The 12,898-nt window shown below is 55.3% G+C and overlaps 1 protein-coding gene across 3 annotated transcripts in view; it reads left to right on the forward strand.

The window, feature by feature from the left end:
* The first annotated feature begins 4,383 nt into the window (after window positions 1–4,383).
* The window catches only part of PLEKHG4 (pleckstrin homology and RhoGEF domain containing G4), a 30,248-nt gene continuing 21,733 nt past the window's right edge, over window positions 4,384–12,898 (forward strand). Inside the window, exons 1-2 of one of the 3 annotated variants that reach the window (XM_042438151.1) lie at window positions 4,384–4,703; window positions 12,659–12,856. In XM_042438151.1, coding sequence (XP_042294085.1) covers window positions 4,701–4,703; window positions 12,659–12,856 — 201 coding nt within the window. In that variant the 5' untranslated portion in view covers window positions 4,384–4,700. Of the gene's footprint in view, window positions 4,704–5,187; window positions 5,518–12,658; window positions 12,857–12,898 lie in introns of those variants that run through there. The other 2 variants (XM_042438152.1, XM_042438150.1) reach the window with 2 other exon arrangements.

Raw genomic sequence — 12,898 nt, forward strand, 5'->3', positions numbered from 1 at the left:
ACACCTGGGAGCTTCTTCCAGAACCTTCCCAAGGGAAACTGGTTCTGTGGCCAGGAAACCTGGGCCCAGCGACCACCTCGACCCCCGGAGGGTCTCCACAGAGGAGGCCAGATGCCCTTGGCAGGGAAAGGCCTCTCTCTCTGGAGAGACCCAGGGGCCTCTCCCTCCGCCTTCAGCCCTTTGCCAGGAGGCCCTGGCCCAGAAGGCCTGCTGCCGCGTGTGAGGCACCCAGAGGACCGGCTCCTGCTCCTGGCCAGCCTTGGAAGGCCCCGGGCCCTCGCCAGTTTGAACAACCCTGGCCTGGCCTGGCCCCAGCCCTGCCTCCTGAGGTGGCCTCCCTGCCCTCGCCTCTCCTGGGCCCCACGATGGAGGCCTCCTTCCTGCCCCATGGCCGGCCCAGGCTCAGGGGTTTGGCTGCCTCAACGGAGGGATGGTTTTGGAGGAGGGCAGAGATGTTGGGAGGGGGCCATGTTTCCCTGCAGGAGGACCAGGGCTGTGGGAAGAGATGCTTAGGCTGCATTTTCTCTTTGGCAGCAGCTCCTCCTTGTTCTAGTCATGGAAGAAATGGCCTCAGAAGCCATTTGGGGGTTTGGTAATGACCGCCTTCGGAGGAGCAGATTTCGGATTCCATGAGTCATCGCCCCTGAGTCCCCAGCAGGACCCTTCGGGGGACCGTCTCTCCGTCCATCGTCCGCAGGAGGAGAGCCATCCCGACCGGATCAAGGACCAAGGAAACCAGGGACTGGAATAGCTGCCACTTGTCAGGAAAGCTAAGGCTCAGAATGAGATCAAGTTTGCAAGTTAAAAATAATAAAAGGGGAGGCTTTGTTGTTTAAAACATGCAGCAAGAGAAGGAAGAAGGAAATACTGGGCCACTGCATAGAGAAGATAGTGAAATGCTGGGAGAGGACAGAGGGAGGCCCAAACCTTCTTTGGCTCAGTCTTCTCCCAAAAGGAAACCAAGGGTCTAACCGGGGAAACAGAACAAATGATGGGGCTACAGCCCAGAACAGATAAAGAGGCAGGAAAGGACTGCTCCAAACGAATCCAAGGCTCCAGGGCTGAAGGAATTTGCAGTTGTGACCACAGGCAGAGCCACTGCCAACGATCATCAAGAATTTGGGGGGGGGGGACATGAGAGGAAATTGCTGTCCCCCAACTTCACAAAAAGGAAGAAGAGGATACGGTCAGCTATCAGCCGGACACTTTGACGCCAATGCCAGGAAAGCGTCTAGAACAGATTATTACCCTGTTCATCCCTAGAAAGGAATTCTGTGCTTATTGAGAGCCAATATGGGCTTCTCAGAAACAAGTCGACATGCCAAACTCATGTTTCCCTCCCACAGTTACAAGCTTGATAATGCCAGGAGTGAGGTGGAGGTAGTATATCTTGATCTGAGTAAGGCTTTTGGCAAGATCTCCTATGATATTCTTGCAAATCGGCTGGGGAACCAAGGTCTAGAGACCGTGATACAGTTTGGTGGACTTGGAATTGGTTCACAGCCCAAACCCAGAGAGGGCTGACCAACAGTTGCCCTTCGTCCTGGACAGAAGTGACCAGTGGAGTGATTTGGGGTTCTATCTGGGGCCCAGCATTGCTTAACCTCTTTATAAATGAATAATAAATAAATGATCATCACATTTGCAGATGACACCAAGTTAAGGATCTGAGAGCTGGGGAGAAACTAACAGAATGAATTCCAACAGGGAGACATGTAGGATACTACACTTAGGCAAAAACCATGAAAAGCACAAATACAGGATGGGTAACACCTGGATTGAAAGCAGCAGATGTGTCGCAGGCTGGAGGTCTTAAGCTCATCCATTAGAGAGCTTCATGGGGGCGAAGGAGGAGGCAGAGGCAAACAGTGGCTGCTGCAGTCCTGCCCCACAGTCTCTTTAAAAGCCCTTTTCCCTCTGACACAATGCCATCCCGCTCTTCTTCTCCTTGGGATTCGTCCCATGCACCACTTAAAATATTTTCTGCTTCAGAGCAAGGCCACCTCTGCTATGTGGGGAGAACCAGACATAGGGGAGCGGATACCAAAAGATCCCCACACCAAGACCCCCTCCACTGCCCACTGCCTCCGAGAGGCAACTGTCCCTCTTGCCCCATCCATACCCCTGGTCCAGAGGGTCAAGGGGGGCACATCTGAGGGCCAGGGGCCAGGTTGCAAGAGGCCCTGCTTGGGAGCTGTGCCCCTCTGAGACCCCCTCTGCCCCCTTCTCCCGCCTCACCACTGTTTGGGGAGGGTTTGGGCTCCTCCTGGAAGAGCATTGGAGCATCTGCCTCTAATTCAGGGCTGGAGAAGGAAGGAGGTCTGGCAGGGGCTTTGTGGCCTTTGGGTTTTGGCGGCTCCCCAGGTCCAGCCCCTGGCGTCTCAGACTGCCTCAGATGGGATGCTGTGAGTGCCCTCAGTGTTTCCCAGGCAGCAGCAGCACCACCACCACTGAAAACCCAGCACCCAGAGCTCAGCCCTGAGTGGATGGGCAGTGCCAGGCCAGTGGGCCACTCCGGCCTCCCAGGTACCTTCCCCTCCATTGGCAGCTCCAGGAAGAAGGTGGCCCTGGGGTGCTGGCCCCTGACCCTTCAACTCTGGGGGGTGGGCAGGTGAGGGTCCCTTGGTGGAAGCTGGGAAGGTGGTGGAGGCAGATTCTGTTTTGCATGGGGGGGAAGGACCCTGACCTGGAGGACTTCATGGCTGACCAATTGGTCACTGCCCCAAGCTGTTTCTTGCCACATGCCTTGGTGTGTGAGGGGTCAGTCAGGCCAAACTGGCCTCTTGGGTAGCCCTGACCACAAGATCCTTCCCCATTTCCCTCCAGGGGGGCAGAGGGACCTGTGTGGCTCCTTGCACTTATTTTTATCCTGTAAGCCTCTGGGGAAAGGAAGGGGCAAAAGGGTATAAATACAGGCATGAGGTGGGACTGTGGGGGACCGGAGGGCCTTGGCTAGCCAGGCGCCAGGAGGGCAGGGGCCCCATGGAGCTTGTGGGGAAAGCCAGCAGCTTCCTTCCAAACAACGTCATGCTGAGGAGGGCACTTACAGGGACTGCATGCTTCAGCAAGAACCATTGCGGCTGATCTTTGTGGGAGCCATTCCTGATCATTGGGGAGGGGGGGATTTAATGCCTTCCCAGTAATAAAGGATGAGTTGAAGAAGTGTGGAAATTGGGAGCATAGTGCACAGTCTGGACGGAGCCCCTTCCCAGAGACCTCTTGCAGCCCAGTGCCCTCTGCCAGGAGGAGCCTAGTGTCCTGTCCTGTCCTTTGGGGTCTTCCCACCCACCTTTAAACCCAGTTACAGATGCTAGGCCCCCACCCTCCCTTGTCCTCCTCCTCCCCTTCCCTGCTCCTCTGTCCTTCTTGCTGGACGCTGGAGCCTCTGGTTCTTGCTGGTCAGTTGCAAGATTCTTCTGGACAGAGACACTACCAGGAGGAGCCAAATGGGGCAAGAGGCAGGCATTTACTTATGGGTTTACTGTGCATACTCATGTATAAGTCTACAAATTTAAGTCACAGAATTGGCCCCCAAGACACTGAGTCCACTTATCCAAGGCTCAAGGCAAATACGGTACTTTAATTCTCATATTTGTTTTTAAAGAGGAACCATTCCCCGGTGAAAGGCAAGAGTGTGGACTGTCCTGGCAGCACTGACCTCCCTCTGCTCTGGCCTCTCTCCGGCCTTCGGGGCAAGCGTTGGCTGCTGGGCTTTTGTAAGTCCCTGGGCATCCTTTCCCTTGGCTTCACCCTTCAGATCCTTCCTTCCATGCCCCTCAGTGTTACACTTCCCTTATCCCTGGGCCCTATTAAAATCCATCATTTTGGCCTCCGAATCCGCCCTTGACTTATGCAGGAGGTCAACCAATAGTTGGGCATGCCTGGTTATTTTGCAAGGCCAGGGAACAGGAGCTCCGCTGGAGAGGGAGGTAGGCAGGCAGGCTTCTCTGGGTCCCCTTCTCTGTCTCTGAGGCCAGATGGCTGCTCCCCAAAACAGGGAAGGGTTCTCCTTCAGCCCAGCGGCGGAGCCATGGAGGCTGGGGCCGGCTCCAGGGTTGCCAGGGGCTCCAGGTCCAGGGCAGGCAGCAAATCGGCTCCAGGTTTCCGTCGGAACTTCGGGGAGCTGTCCAAGGTGCTGGGCTTCAGGGGAGACCCACCCTTCGGAGTTGGACGAGGAGGTCATCTGCTGGGCTGAGGCCTGGAAGCCCTGGGGCCCAGAGGGCTTTATGACTGGGTTGTCCTATTTGTTTATATGGCTGTCCAAGGAGCCCCCTCCTTCCTTCCTTCCTTCCTCCCTCCCTCCCTCCCTCGCGGGGCGGAAAGGGCCCTCCCTGCCTTTGGCCCAGAGGGCTGCTCCCGAGGGGCCTTTGGGAAGAGGCCCCGCCGTCTCCCTCGGGATTAAGGCTGAGTCTTAGCTGCCCTGAAGGCCCCGAGCAGATGGAGGGATGGCCGCTTAAGCCCCTTCGCCAGACGCCCCCTATCCCCCCCAAGGCCCCCCTGAGCTGCAAGGCTTGGCTCGCCTTGGGCTGAGGACTGGCCCTCCCTCTCCTCTGGCGGGACTAGTCCCCTCGGGGGCCGGGCCGGACCCGGGGCCGCCTCCCGCTGACCAGACCCACCGAGGGAGGGACGGAGGGGCGGCCCTTCTCCTCCTCCGACGGAGGGAGAGCGAGCCAGGGCCAGGGCAGAGGGAGGCCGGGGCCATGGTGAGTGAGTTTGGCCGGGCGGCGGCGGGGCCTCTGAGCGCGTGCAGAGCGCCCCCAGCAGCCCCAGGCTCCGAGGGCGGGGGAGTGCGTGGGGTCCTGGGGGGCGGCTGGAGGATCTGGGGCTTCCCGGGGCGCGGACTCGGCGGGTCCCTCGCGCCCGGAGAGGGAGGGAGGGAGGGAGGCAGTGGGGCTGGGGGCTCTGGGGGAGGCTGCGTCTCAGCCCACCTTCCTGCTGCCTCGGGAGCCAGCCCCAGGGCCCTGGAGGGTCCCAGCCAGACCAGGATGGGCTCCAGAAGCCTGGCCCCGACGGGGAGGGCAGCCCTGTGGGCCTTCAGGCCGGTCTTTTGGGGAGGGGATCTGGGCCAGGGCAGACAGCTCCAGCAGAGCCGAAGGCAGCAGGGGGAGGGGGGGTAAATGTGCCCTAAGAGTAAGAACAATAGGAATAGTATTAATGCCTTGCCCCCTTCTCCCCATCGAGGGAAGCAGGGGGCAGCCACGGTTAACAGAATGGGGCCACATCGCCCAAAGGCCCCCCAGACACCCTTAGCACCACATCAGCTAAGACCCATCTGTTAAAAGACGTATCACTTGAAAAGGACAAGAGACACACACATTAAAACAACTCACACTTAAAACATTCACAGCGCCTGGGGCCACGCTCTCTGGCCCCCTGAAATGCCAAGCAAGGAGGGGGCTCTTTTCCATGGTGGCTTCTTTCTTAGCTTCATTTGCCACCTTCCCCCGATTTGGGATCCAAAACGGTGGTGCCTCAAAAGCAGCACCTTTCCTTTGGCCTCTCAGGTGTCCTTGCCAGGTGAGCCTCCGTGTAACTGCCGGCCTTGCCTTGAGGCTGGTTTAACTACCAGGAGGAGGACGGAAGGAAGGGGCTCTTGGTGGCGGGAGCAGGCGAAGGAAAGGCCCTGCCTTGGCCAGGTGCAAGTCTGGCGTCTCCGGGAAAGGGTGGCATGGGGGAACTGTTTAAACAGTGGCATACAAGACTCTGGAGTGAGGTGGCCTTGGAGGCATCCCTGCTGAGATGATCTGATAACCCAGACTCTGAGATTTTGGGAAGGCCCTGGCCCAGATCTGGGCCCTGGAGCCCTGGCTTGGTGGGTGAGTCCTGGCCCCCCCATCTGGAGCTTCTTTCCTCCTTTAAGGCCCGGCCGGGGGTCCTGGGGGGCTGAATTCTCCCTCCCCAGGGTCTTGGGGGTGTCCACTTGGTGTGCTTTTCTTCTTCCTCTTCTTGGGGACAGAGAGTGGCTTGACTGTCCTTTGCAGGATGCTCTGGGGCCAGACTGGCAGAGTCTAAAAGGGCGCTGAACAGGGCTGCTTTTCTTTGGAAGGAAAAGGGTGAGGAGAAAGGGGGATCACAGAGGAAGCCAAGAAGGCCCCTGCATCCCCTTCCCATCCACAACATTGGGTCTCTGAGGGGTGACTGGTGGGTGGGGAGTTGGCAAACGTGGGGCACCTCTTGGCACCATCCTGCCTTGCCCCCCATTGCTCTCCTTGACTGCATTAATGCCCCTTTTTGGATTCCCCCCCCCCCAATCACTCCCCCTCACTTCCCCCATTTTAGTTGTTAGGAGGCTGTTGCTGCCTGCTAGGGAGTCCAAAGACGGTTTTGGCCCTTGTGGCCCCTGGAGTACCTGTGGTAGCCCTCTGCCCTCTGCCCTGCCAGCCACACTGGGCACCAGTCACCTCCCCCCTCTTGCGCTCTCTGTCTCACCCACAGAGACCCACACAGAGAGCTCTTTAATTGGGCTGCTCAGCCGACCACATAAAGCGGCCATTATCCTATTAGTCACCCACCTAGGAATGTGTTGCGGAGGGTGGCTTCCTTCTGAGCCACTTGGCATGGAGTCCCTCACAGAGAGGGAAGGGGTCTCAGCTCCAACCCCCCCCCCCCCCCGCATGGGCATCCCCCGCAGGGCCAGATGCCCAGCCTCTCCCTGAAGACCACCAGAGAAAGAGACCCCACCGCCTCCCTAGGGAATTGGTTCCATTGCTGAACCATTGCTCTTTGCATCAAGAGGTTCCTTCTAATGTCCAGTTGAACTTTGTCCTCCTGGGCCTTCAGACCATGAGACCTGGTCCCCCTTCTGAGCCACAGACAATAAACCTGCCCCCTCTTCTCTATGATGGCCCTTGAGGCATTTAAAGAGGGCGAACATATCCCCCATCAGTTCTCTCTTCACCAGGCTGGACATGCCCAGCTCCTTCAGCCTTTCCTCGCATGTCTTGTTCTCCATCCCTCTTCTCGTCCTCATTGCCCTCCTCTGAACTGAACCTGTCCATATTCTTCTTAAAGTGAGGTCCAGAACGGAAGGCAGGACTGCAGACCAGGCCTGACCAGTGGACTAAAAGTAGGGCTGTTACTTCCTTTGTCTTGAAAACTATGACCCTGACCTTTCTTAGCTTCCAAGATCAGATGGCATCTGGTGCTTTTCAGATATTTAGGCCCCGTAAGCGGTGGCTCATATGACTGGCAGCATCCATGGGAGAATTACAGCTAGGCCTTTGGCATGGAGCACAGTGGCTGGCATCCTATGGGCAACACAGACATGTGTAAGACATGCTACGCATCTGGGTTGAATTGTTTGCCATGGTGCAACATACATGATCTTCTGCTGACTGCAGTAGAAGTGGGAGTTGCGCATACAGGGATGTTTTGCATTGCATATTGCAGTTGTGCATTCTGCATTGCACAAGAGCACCTATGTGTTGCTCAGTGCTGCCATTCTGCATGGAGCTAAAAATATTTCAAGTTTGCATGGAAGAGGAGGTGACTAAATCTGAGGAGTCCCTGAGTGAAATGCTAAGTGTGCAAATGCTCACAGATTGCCTGTGGCCCTGTGTCAGGCTGTTCCTCACAGAGAAGCAGCGGGAGAAAGAGGTGAGGTGGCATTGGAGGAAAGGGTGACTCATCTCCCCAAAATGGGTCTCTTTGCTTTTTAATGGAGGTTCCTCTCCCTTCCTCTCTCTGATGTTTTCCAGCGGGTGACTAACAAGGAAGACGCCTGTGGGCATGTTACCTCTTTCTGCGCTTGCTCTCCAGTGCCCAGATGGCTTGGGCAGGGGCCATCTCTGCACACAGGCGCCTTTTACAAATCTTGCATCAAGCCTCCACCCATCTTGGCTCCTCACTGCGGATAGTTTGGGAACTTCCTCTCAGGGACTGCATCTCCCAGACTCCCCCAGCCAGTTCCCATGGGGTGGGCGATCCCTGGGGCTGGGTGGGCATAAGAGCCTTTTGTGTGGTCAAGGAGGCATTCTGGACTAAAGTTGCCACACGACTGAACTCTTGACGGGCTTCAAGAGGTCTCTCTCGACGGTTGCTGGATCCCAGAAGCCATCTCTGGCTTTGCTGTGATTAAAAAAAGGTGTCCTTCCACAGGTGCAGTGAAGCGGGGACAAGGGCTCTGTTCTCCCCCGCGTGTGAACCAAGGGCCGAAGGCACATGGCTCTGTTCTGCCCCACGTGTGAACGAGGTGTGGCCATGCACATCCAGGACCGGACCGTGGGTGCCAGGGCTGGACAATGGTCAGGACGCTGGGTCTGAACCATGGCCAGGCAGGGGCCTTGCAGGGAGACAGATGGACTCCCAGGTCTGAGGGGTTATGTGTGGAGCCTGGGGCAACGCTGCATCCTATTGTGATGTGCAAAGCTGGCTGGCATCTTTATCTCTTCTTGTGTGGGTATGTCTCCAAATGGGATGGCGCAACCGGTGACGCCATTTTGCTATTCTTCATCTATTCTCATTATTACTACGTTTTGCATGTTGTGAAGAATTGCTATCAGAATAATTAATAGCCCATTTATTTACATCTGGGAGTGGAGAAGGCAGATGCTCTGGCTATGAAGGTTAATAGATGTAAGTGCTGAAATCTCAGGCTGGTCTCGCACCTTCCTCAGGTAAATGGAGAACCCTAAATTGATTGGGAACTGATGAATTCTTTGATCAAGTGGGTGAGGCTCAAGATAGAAGAAGGTGGAGGAAGATGGAAGAGAGGGAGGGCGGCCTTTGCTTTGCAAATGGGGACGGAGCAATTAACCAGTCTTTAATGATTATATCCAAGACACAGCTGTGTTAGTCTGGAATATCAGTCTGCAAAGAGCTCTTATTATTATTATTATTATTATTGCCCTTTTAGACTAGCTGTGAGACTAACTGAACATGAGCGTCCATGGGCTTGGAGTTCTTCCCCAGGGGCATGGAGTGCCCAGGTGCCCAGGAGGAGAGGCCAACGGTCAAGCGTCCTTCCTGGCCTCCACTTTGCTCCATACCATAAGTATCTGAGGAAGGAGGCCTCAGTCCCCTTTCTGTGTCTGTTCTGTGTCTGTTGTACCTCCCTCTGGCCCTGAGGGAGGCCCAGATAGGACTCCCAGGCCTAGGCCCAGGCCTGCCCTTTCCTGTCCCACAGAGCCTCCTTCCTGGGCCTCCAGAGGCCTCCAGGCCAGGCCCTCTCCTTCCAGGCGGAGGCCTACAGCCGTTTGGACATTAAGAGGGAACCCCTCTGACCTCCAGAGCTGCACTGGACCCTCAGGGCCCTGTGACAGGTGAGGAGGGCAGGCCCCGGTCCCCCTTCCTCCACGCAAGGCCTTTGAGGAAGGGGAAGCTGGGGAGCCCTTTCCTTCATACACTTACTCCCCCCCCCAAAAGAGCCCTCCAGGGCTTCCTCCTTGGCCCCTGCCCTGGCCCACAGCAGCCCCCTGCCCCAGGCGTGCCTGACAGAAATGGGGGGTCTAAACATGGGTAGGGGGCATTGGGGCCAGGCCTCCCCAATAGTCTGCAGCACCTGGCACCATATTCCTGGCTGAACGGTGCAGGAAAGAAACCTGCAGACTAGTCCTCCTTGCTTTGGCAGATTATTTTCAAGGTGCATCACCAGCAAAGTTTCCAAACTGTGAAATCATAGCCTTTGAGGGCAGTATTTGATTGCAAAGGTTTATGACTCTCTCTGCATCCAGGGAGCTCTTGTGCCTAGATTTCTGGCCCATTGCTAAGAGGTTTGTGTTTTATCCTGCAAACGCTAGAGGATATAATGTTGCTTTGTGGAAATTGCATCTTTTTTTTGGTTTGTTAATTGTGGTGGCATATGCCATTGGGCAATCAAAGGTTGAATGTTAGGGTTTTTTTTGTACCTGGACCACTATGTGGGAGCATCACAGATTCATGTGTGCATACATAGTATGCATATATTTGCTGGATGTTGTGTTTGGAATGGTCCTTCTTGGTATTTCCAAAACATCTGTGGGATATAAAGGCAGGCGTCTTCCTTGTTGAAGGGAAGTGTGAGAAACTAGTGGGGGCCATTCAGATTTTGTGTGCAGCAGCCTCCCATCCACCAAATAATCAGTTGTGGATATCAAGGAGACCCAAACCCACCATGAAAGACTGTTCCAGGGCTTCCTTCATGTCCCTGCCTGTTTAGCACTGTTTTCTTCCTGCAGATAAACACCTTGTAGAAGCTTGTTGTTGGGCTAATTGATTGGAATATATTAGTTGTTGTTGTTATCACTGCTGAGTGGTAGCCCTAAAGCAAACCAGGGATTTCTTGGCAGAATTTGTTTTGGGTTTCTGGGGCTGAGAGGGTGTGACTTGCCTAAAGTCCCCCAGTGGGTTTCCAGGGCTGAGCAGGGCAGGGACGTAGCTAGGATTTTAGGAGGGGGGGGGGGTCCAGACTAAGTGCCACCATTATAATGGGGCTTGAGTGCAGCGGCGCAGCAGCACGCACCATTCATGTTGTCTAAGGGAAGGGGGGGTCCGGGGCTACATCTCTGAGTAGGGGATTCGAACCCTGGTCTCCCAGAGTCATAATCCAACACTCAAATTGCACGCTGGCTTCCTTAATATAAGCACTCGCATAAATAGATTATGCACATGCTTTTAATTAATGCAGAGCTGCAATGATCTAATTATTAAACCACTTTGCCTTTAGCTTCTGGTGGAGGCTGGTGCTGCTGCCGGCTGCCCCTTCAGAGCAGAAACTCATTTGCTAGCTGGCAATTCGTCCTGCACTCAAAATGCAAGGTGCTCAACCTGCCAGCTGGGGAGAGATTGCACACCTCCGCCCAATAACAATCTGCTGTGGCACAGAATTAGTGGGTACCGAGTGCAAATCAGAAAGACCCAGGCATGCTGCTGACACCTTCTTGGCACCAGAGGAAAATGGGAACAGGCCTAAAGGTTCTTGCGATGGGGCTGTGCTCGGATGCATTTAGGGCTCAAGAGTTCTGGCATGGGATGGTTTTAAGGACCTGCCTTGCTAAGTCATGGCACATTTGCTCAGCTTGCAAGACCCCTGTCTGCCCATTGCAAAGAACTGAATGAATGGCCCTTTGCCAGTGGCGTGGTTGGCTGGCCAGTCTATCATGTGGTCTCCCTTGTGCCTTTGGAGAGTGACTTCCCATATCTGTCAGCATCACACAAGTTGTTTTCCAGTTTAGGGACTGGATGCCATGTGCATCATTCCTTCTGTGTGACAGAGGAGTTTGTGCTTCCAGCCCAGAATCTCCTCATCAGGGCAGGCTCTTGCCAGCATTTCTGTGGCAGACAGTCCCCCATAGGTTTTGTTGTACATTTATTTGCTAGCCTTCAATTCTTTGCACTGTGTTTATTTCTTTCATGTCCTGCCTCTCCTTAAAGTAGCTCTCAGTTCTCCCTTGCCCCGCTGTCCATGTTGTCATGCAACAACTGTGTGGGTAGTTTATGCTGGCAGATAGTAATGGCTCTAAGTTCATCCAGTGGTTGTGGATTTGACTCATGCCTTGTCTCCCTAGTTTTTTACATGGATCCATTACTATCTGCCTTTGCCGACACCTCCAGTGAAAACAGCAGGCAGGAAGGTTTCCTCTGTCTGGTGACTTGCCCCCTCCCCATGTCTTTCAAGCATCTTTAATCCCCTTTGAGATAAACAGGGGCAGGAGAGCAAGCCCCTGCCTTGAGGAATTCTTCTTGCCTGGAGCTCATTCTGCAAAGTGGGAGGTTCGCTGGGATTCATTGGGAGATGACAAGTTAATTGTTGTCAGGAGGCACATGCGTTTTGGCTGGGAACAGAACTGCTGACGCTGCAGCGCCTGGGTGGCTGTGGCTGCTGCCATTGGGCCACTATGGAGGAAGCAAAGCCCACCTCTGGAAGCCCTGCCTGCCATTGAGTTTGCCCCAGCCTGAAAAGAGGCCCCCATGTACAGGAGAACTGCCTTGGGTGCAAGCTCACTGAAAGGGGGTGGCAGCAGTGGCAAGACAAAAATTTTTAGTGGGTGTGGGTGGCATGCTTTCTGATGGCATCTGAAGCCAGAGCCCAAGAACTGCTTCCTCACATTTAGAGGAAGACTACAGATTGGGTTCTAAGCCTGGCTCTCCATCCAGGCTGACCAGACTTGGGAGTCCTCAGGTTGAAGGACCCCAGAAAGCAGGAGAGAATTTGGCGGAGTCATCCTGCCGAGGATGCAGGGGTGGCAGGGCTGCTGTATGGTCACAGCCCCACCATCCCACTCTCCCTCATCCTCAGTCCTTCTTGTCTCTGGCTTTCTCTCTCACTTGAGATGTAATATCCCCATCCCAGAAACTGCAAATGCAAATGGTGCAGTGAAAATAACCAAACCAAGTCGGTGGGCTGTGCTGGTAAGTCATGTCAGCATCCCCAGCACACGCAACACGTGAGCGCACGCATGCAGCCTCTCCTGTGCCATTACCACAGCTGTCCTCCGGCAGAAGGAGGAGCGGCCTCACCCTGCCTAGGCAGGGGAAGGATTTTGCAGAGTAAGCTGTCTGCCGCCTCTCTGTCGGGGCTCCCTCACAAAGCCCAGGCAGGAGGACCAGGCTGGGGAGCCCAGAGTGGCTGGCAGGCCCACCAGGCCCTTCCTTCTCCCTCCTTTACCTGCCTCCTCTGTCCAGTAGCCCCCCACCTGCTGCACCTCTTGCACCCACTTCACATCCCCCTCTCTTTTGGCAGGACTTTCAGTCCCTGGACGGCTGCATCCAGAGTACGCTGTCAGCGCTCTACCCGCCTTTTGAGGTGACAGCAGCGACGGTCCTGTGCCAGGTCTTTGATGTGGTGGAGAAGAGCTACGGAGGAGATGGCTTGCGCTACCTCACCGACTTCTTGATCCCTGCCAAGCACATCCTACAGTGCATCCAGCAGGATTCCTGTGTGAGTAGAGCCTGGCTGTACCTGGGTGAGCCTGTCTGGAGC

The sequence above is a fragment of the Sceloporus undulatus genome, chromosome 8 (genome assembly GCF_019175285.1).
Source record: "Sceloporus undulatus isolate JIND9_A2432 ecotype Alabama chromosome 8, SceUnd_v1.1, whole genome shotgun sequence".
Taxonomy (NCBI): Eukaryota; Metazoa; Chordata; class Lepidosauria; order Squamata; family Phrynosomatidae; genus Sceloporus; species Sceloporus undulatus.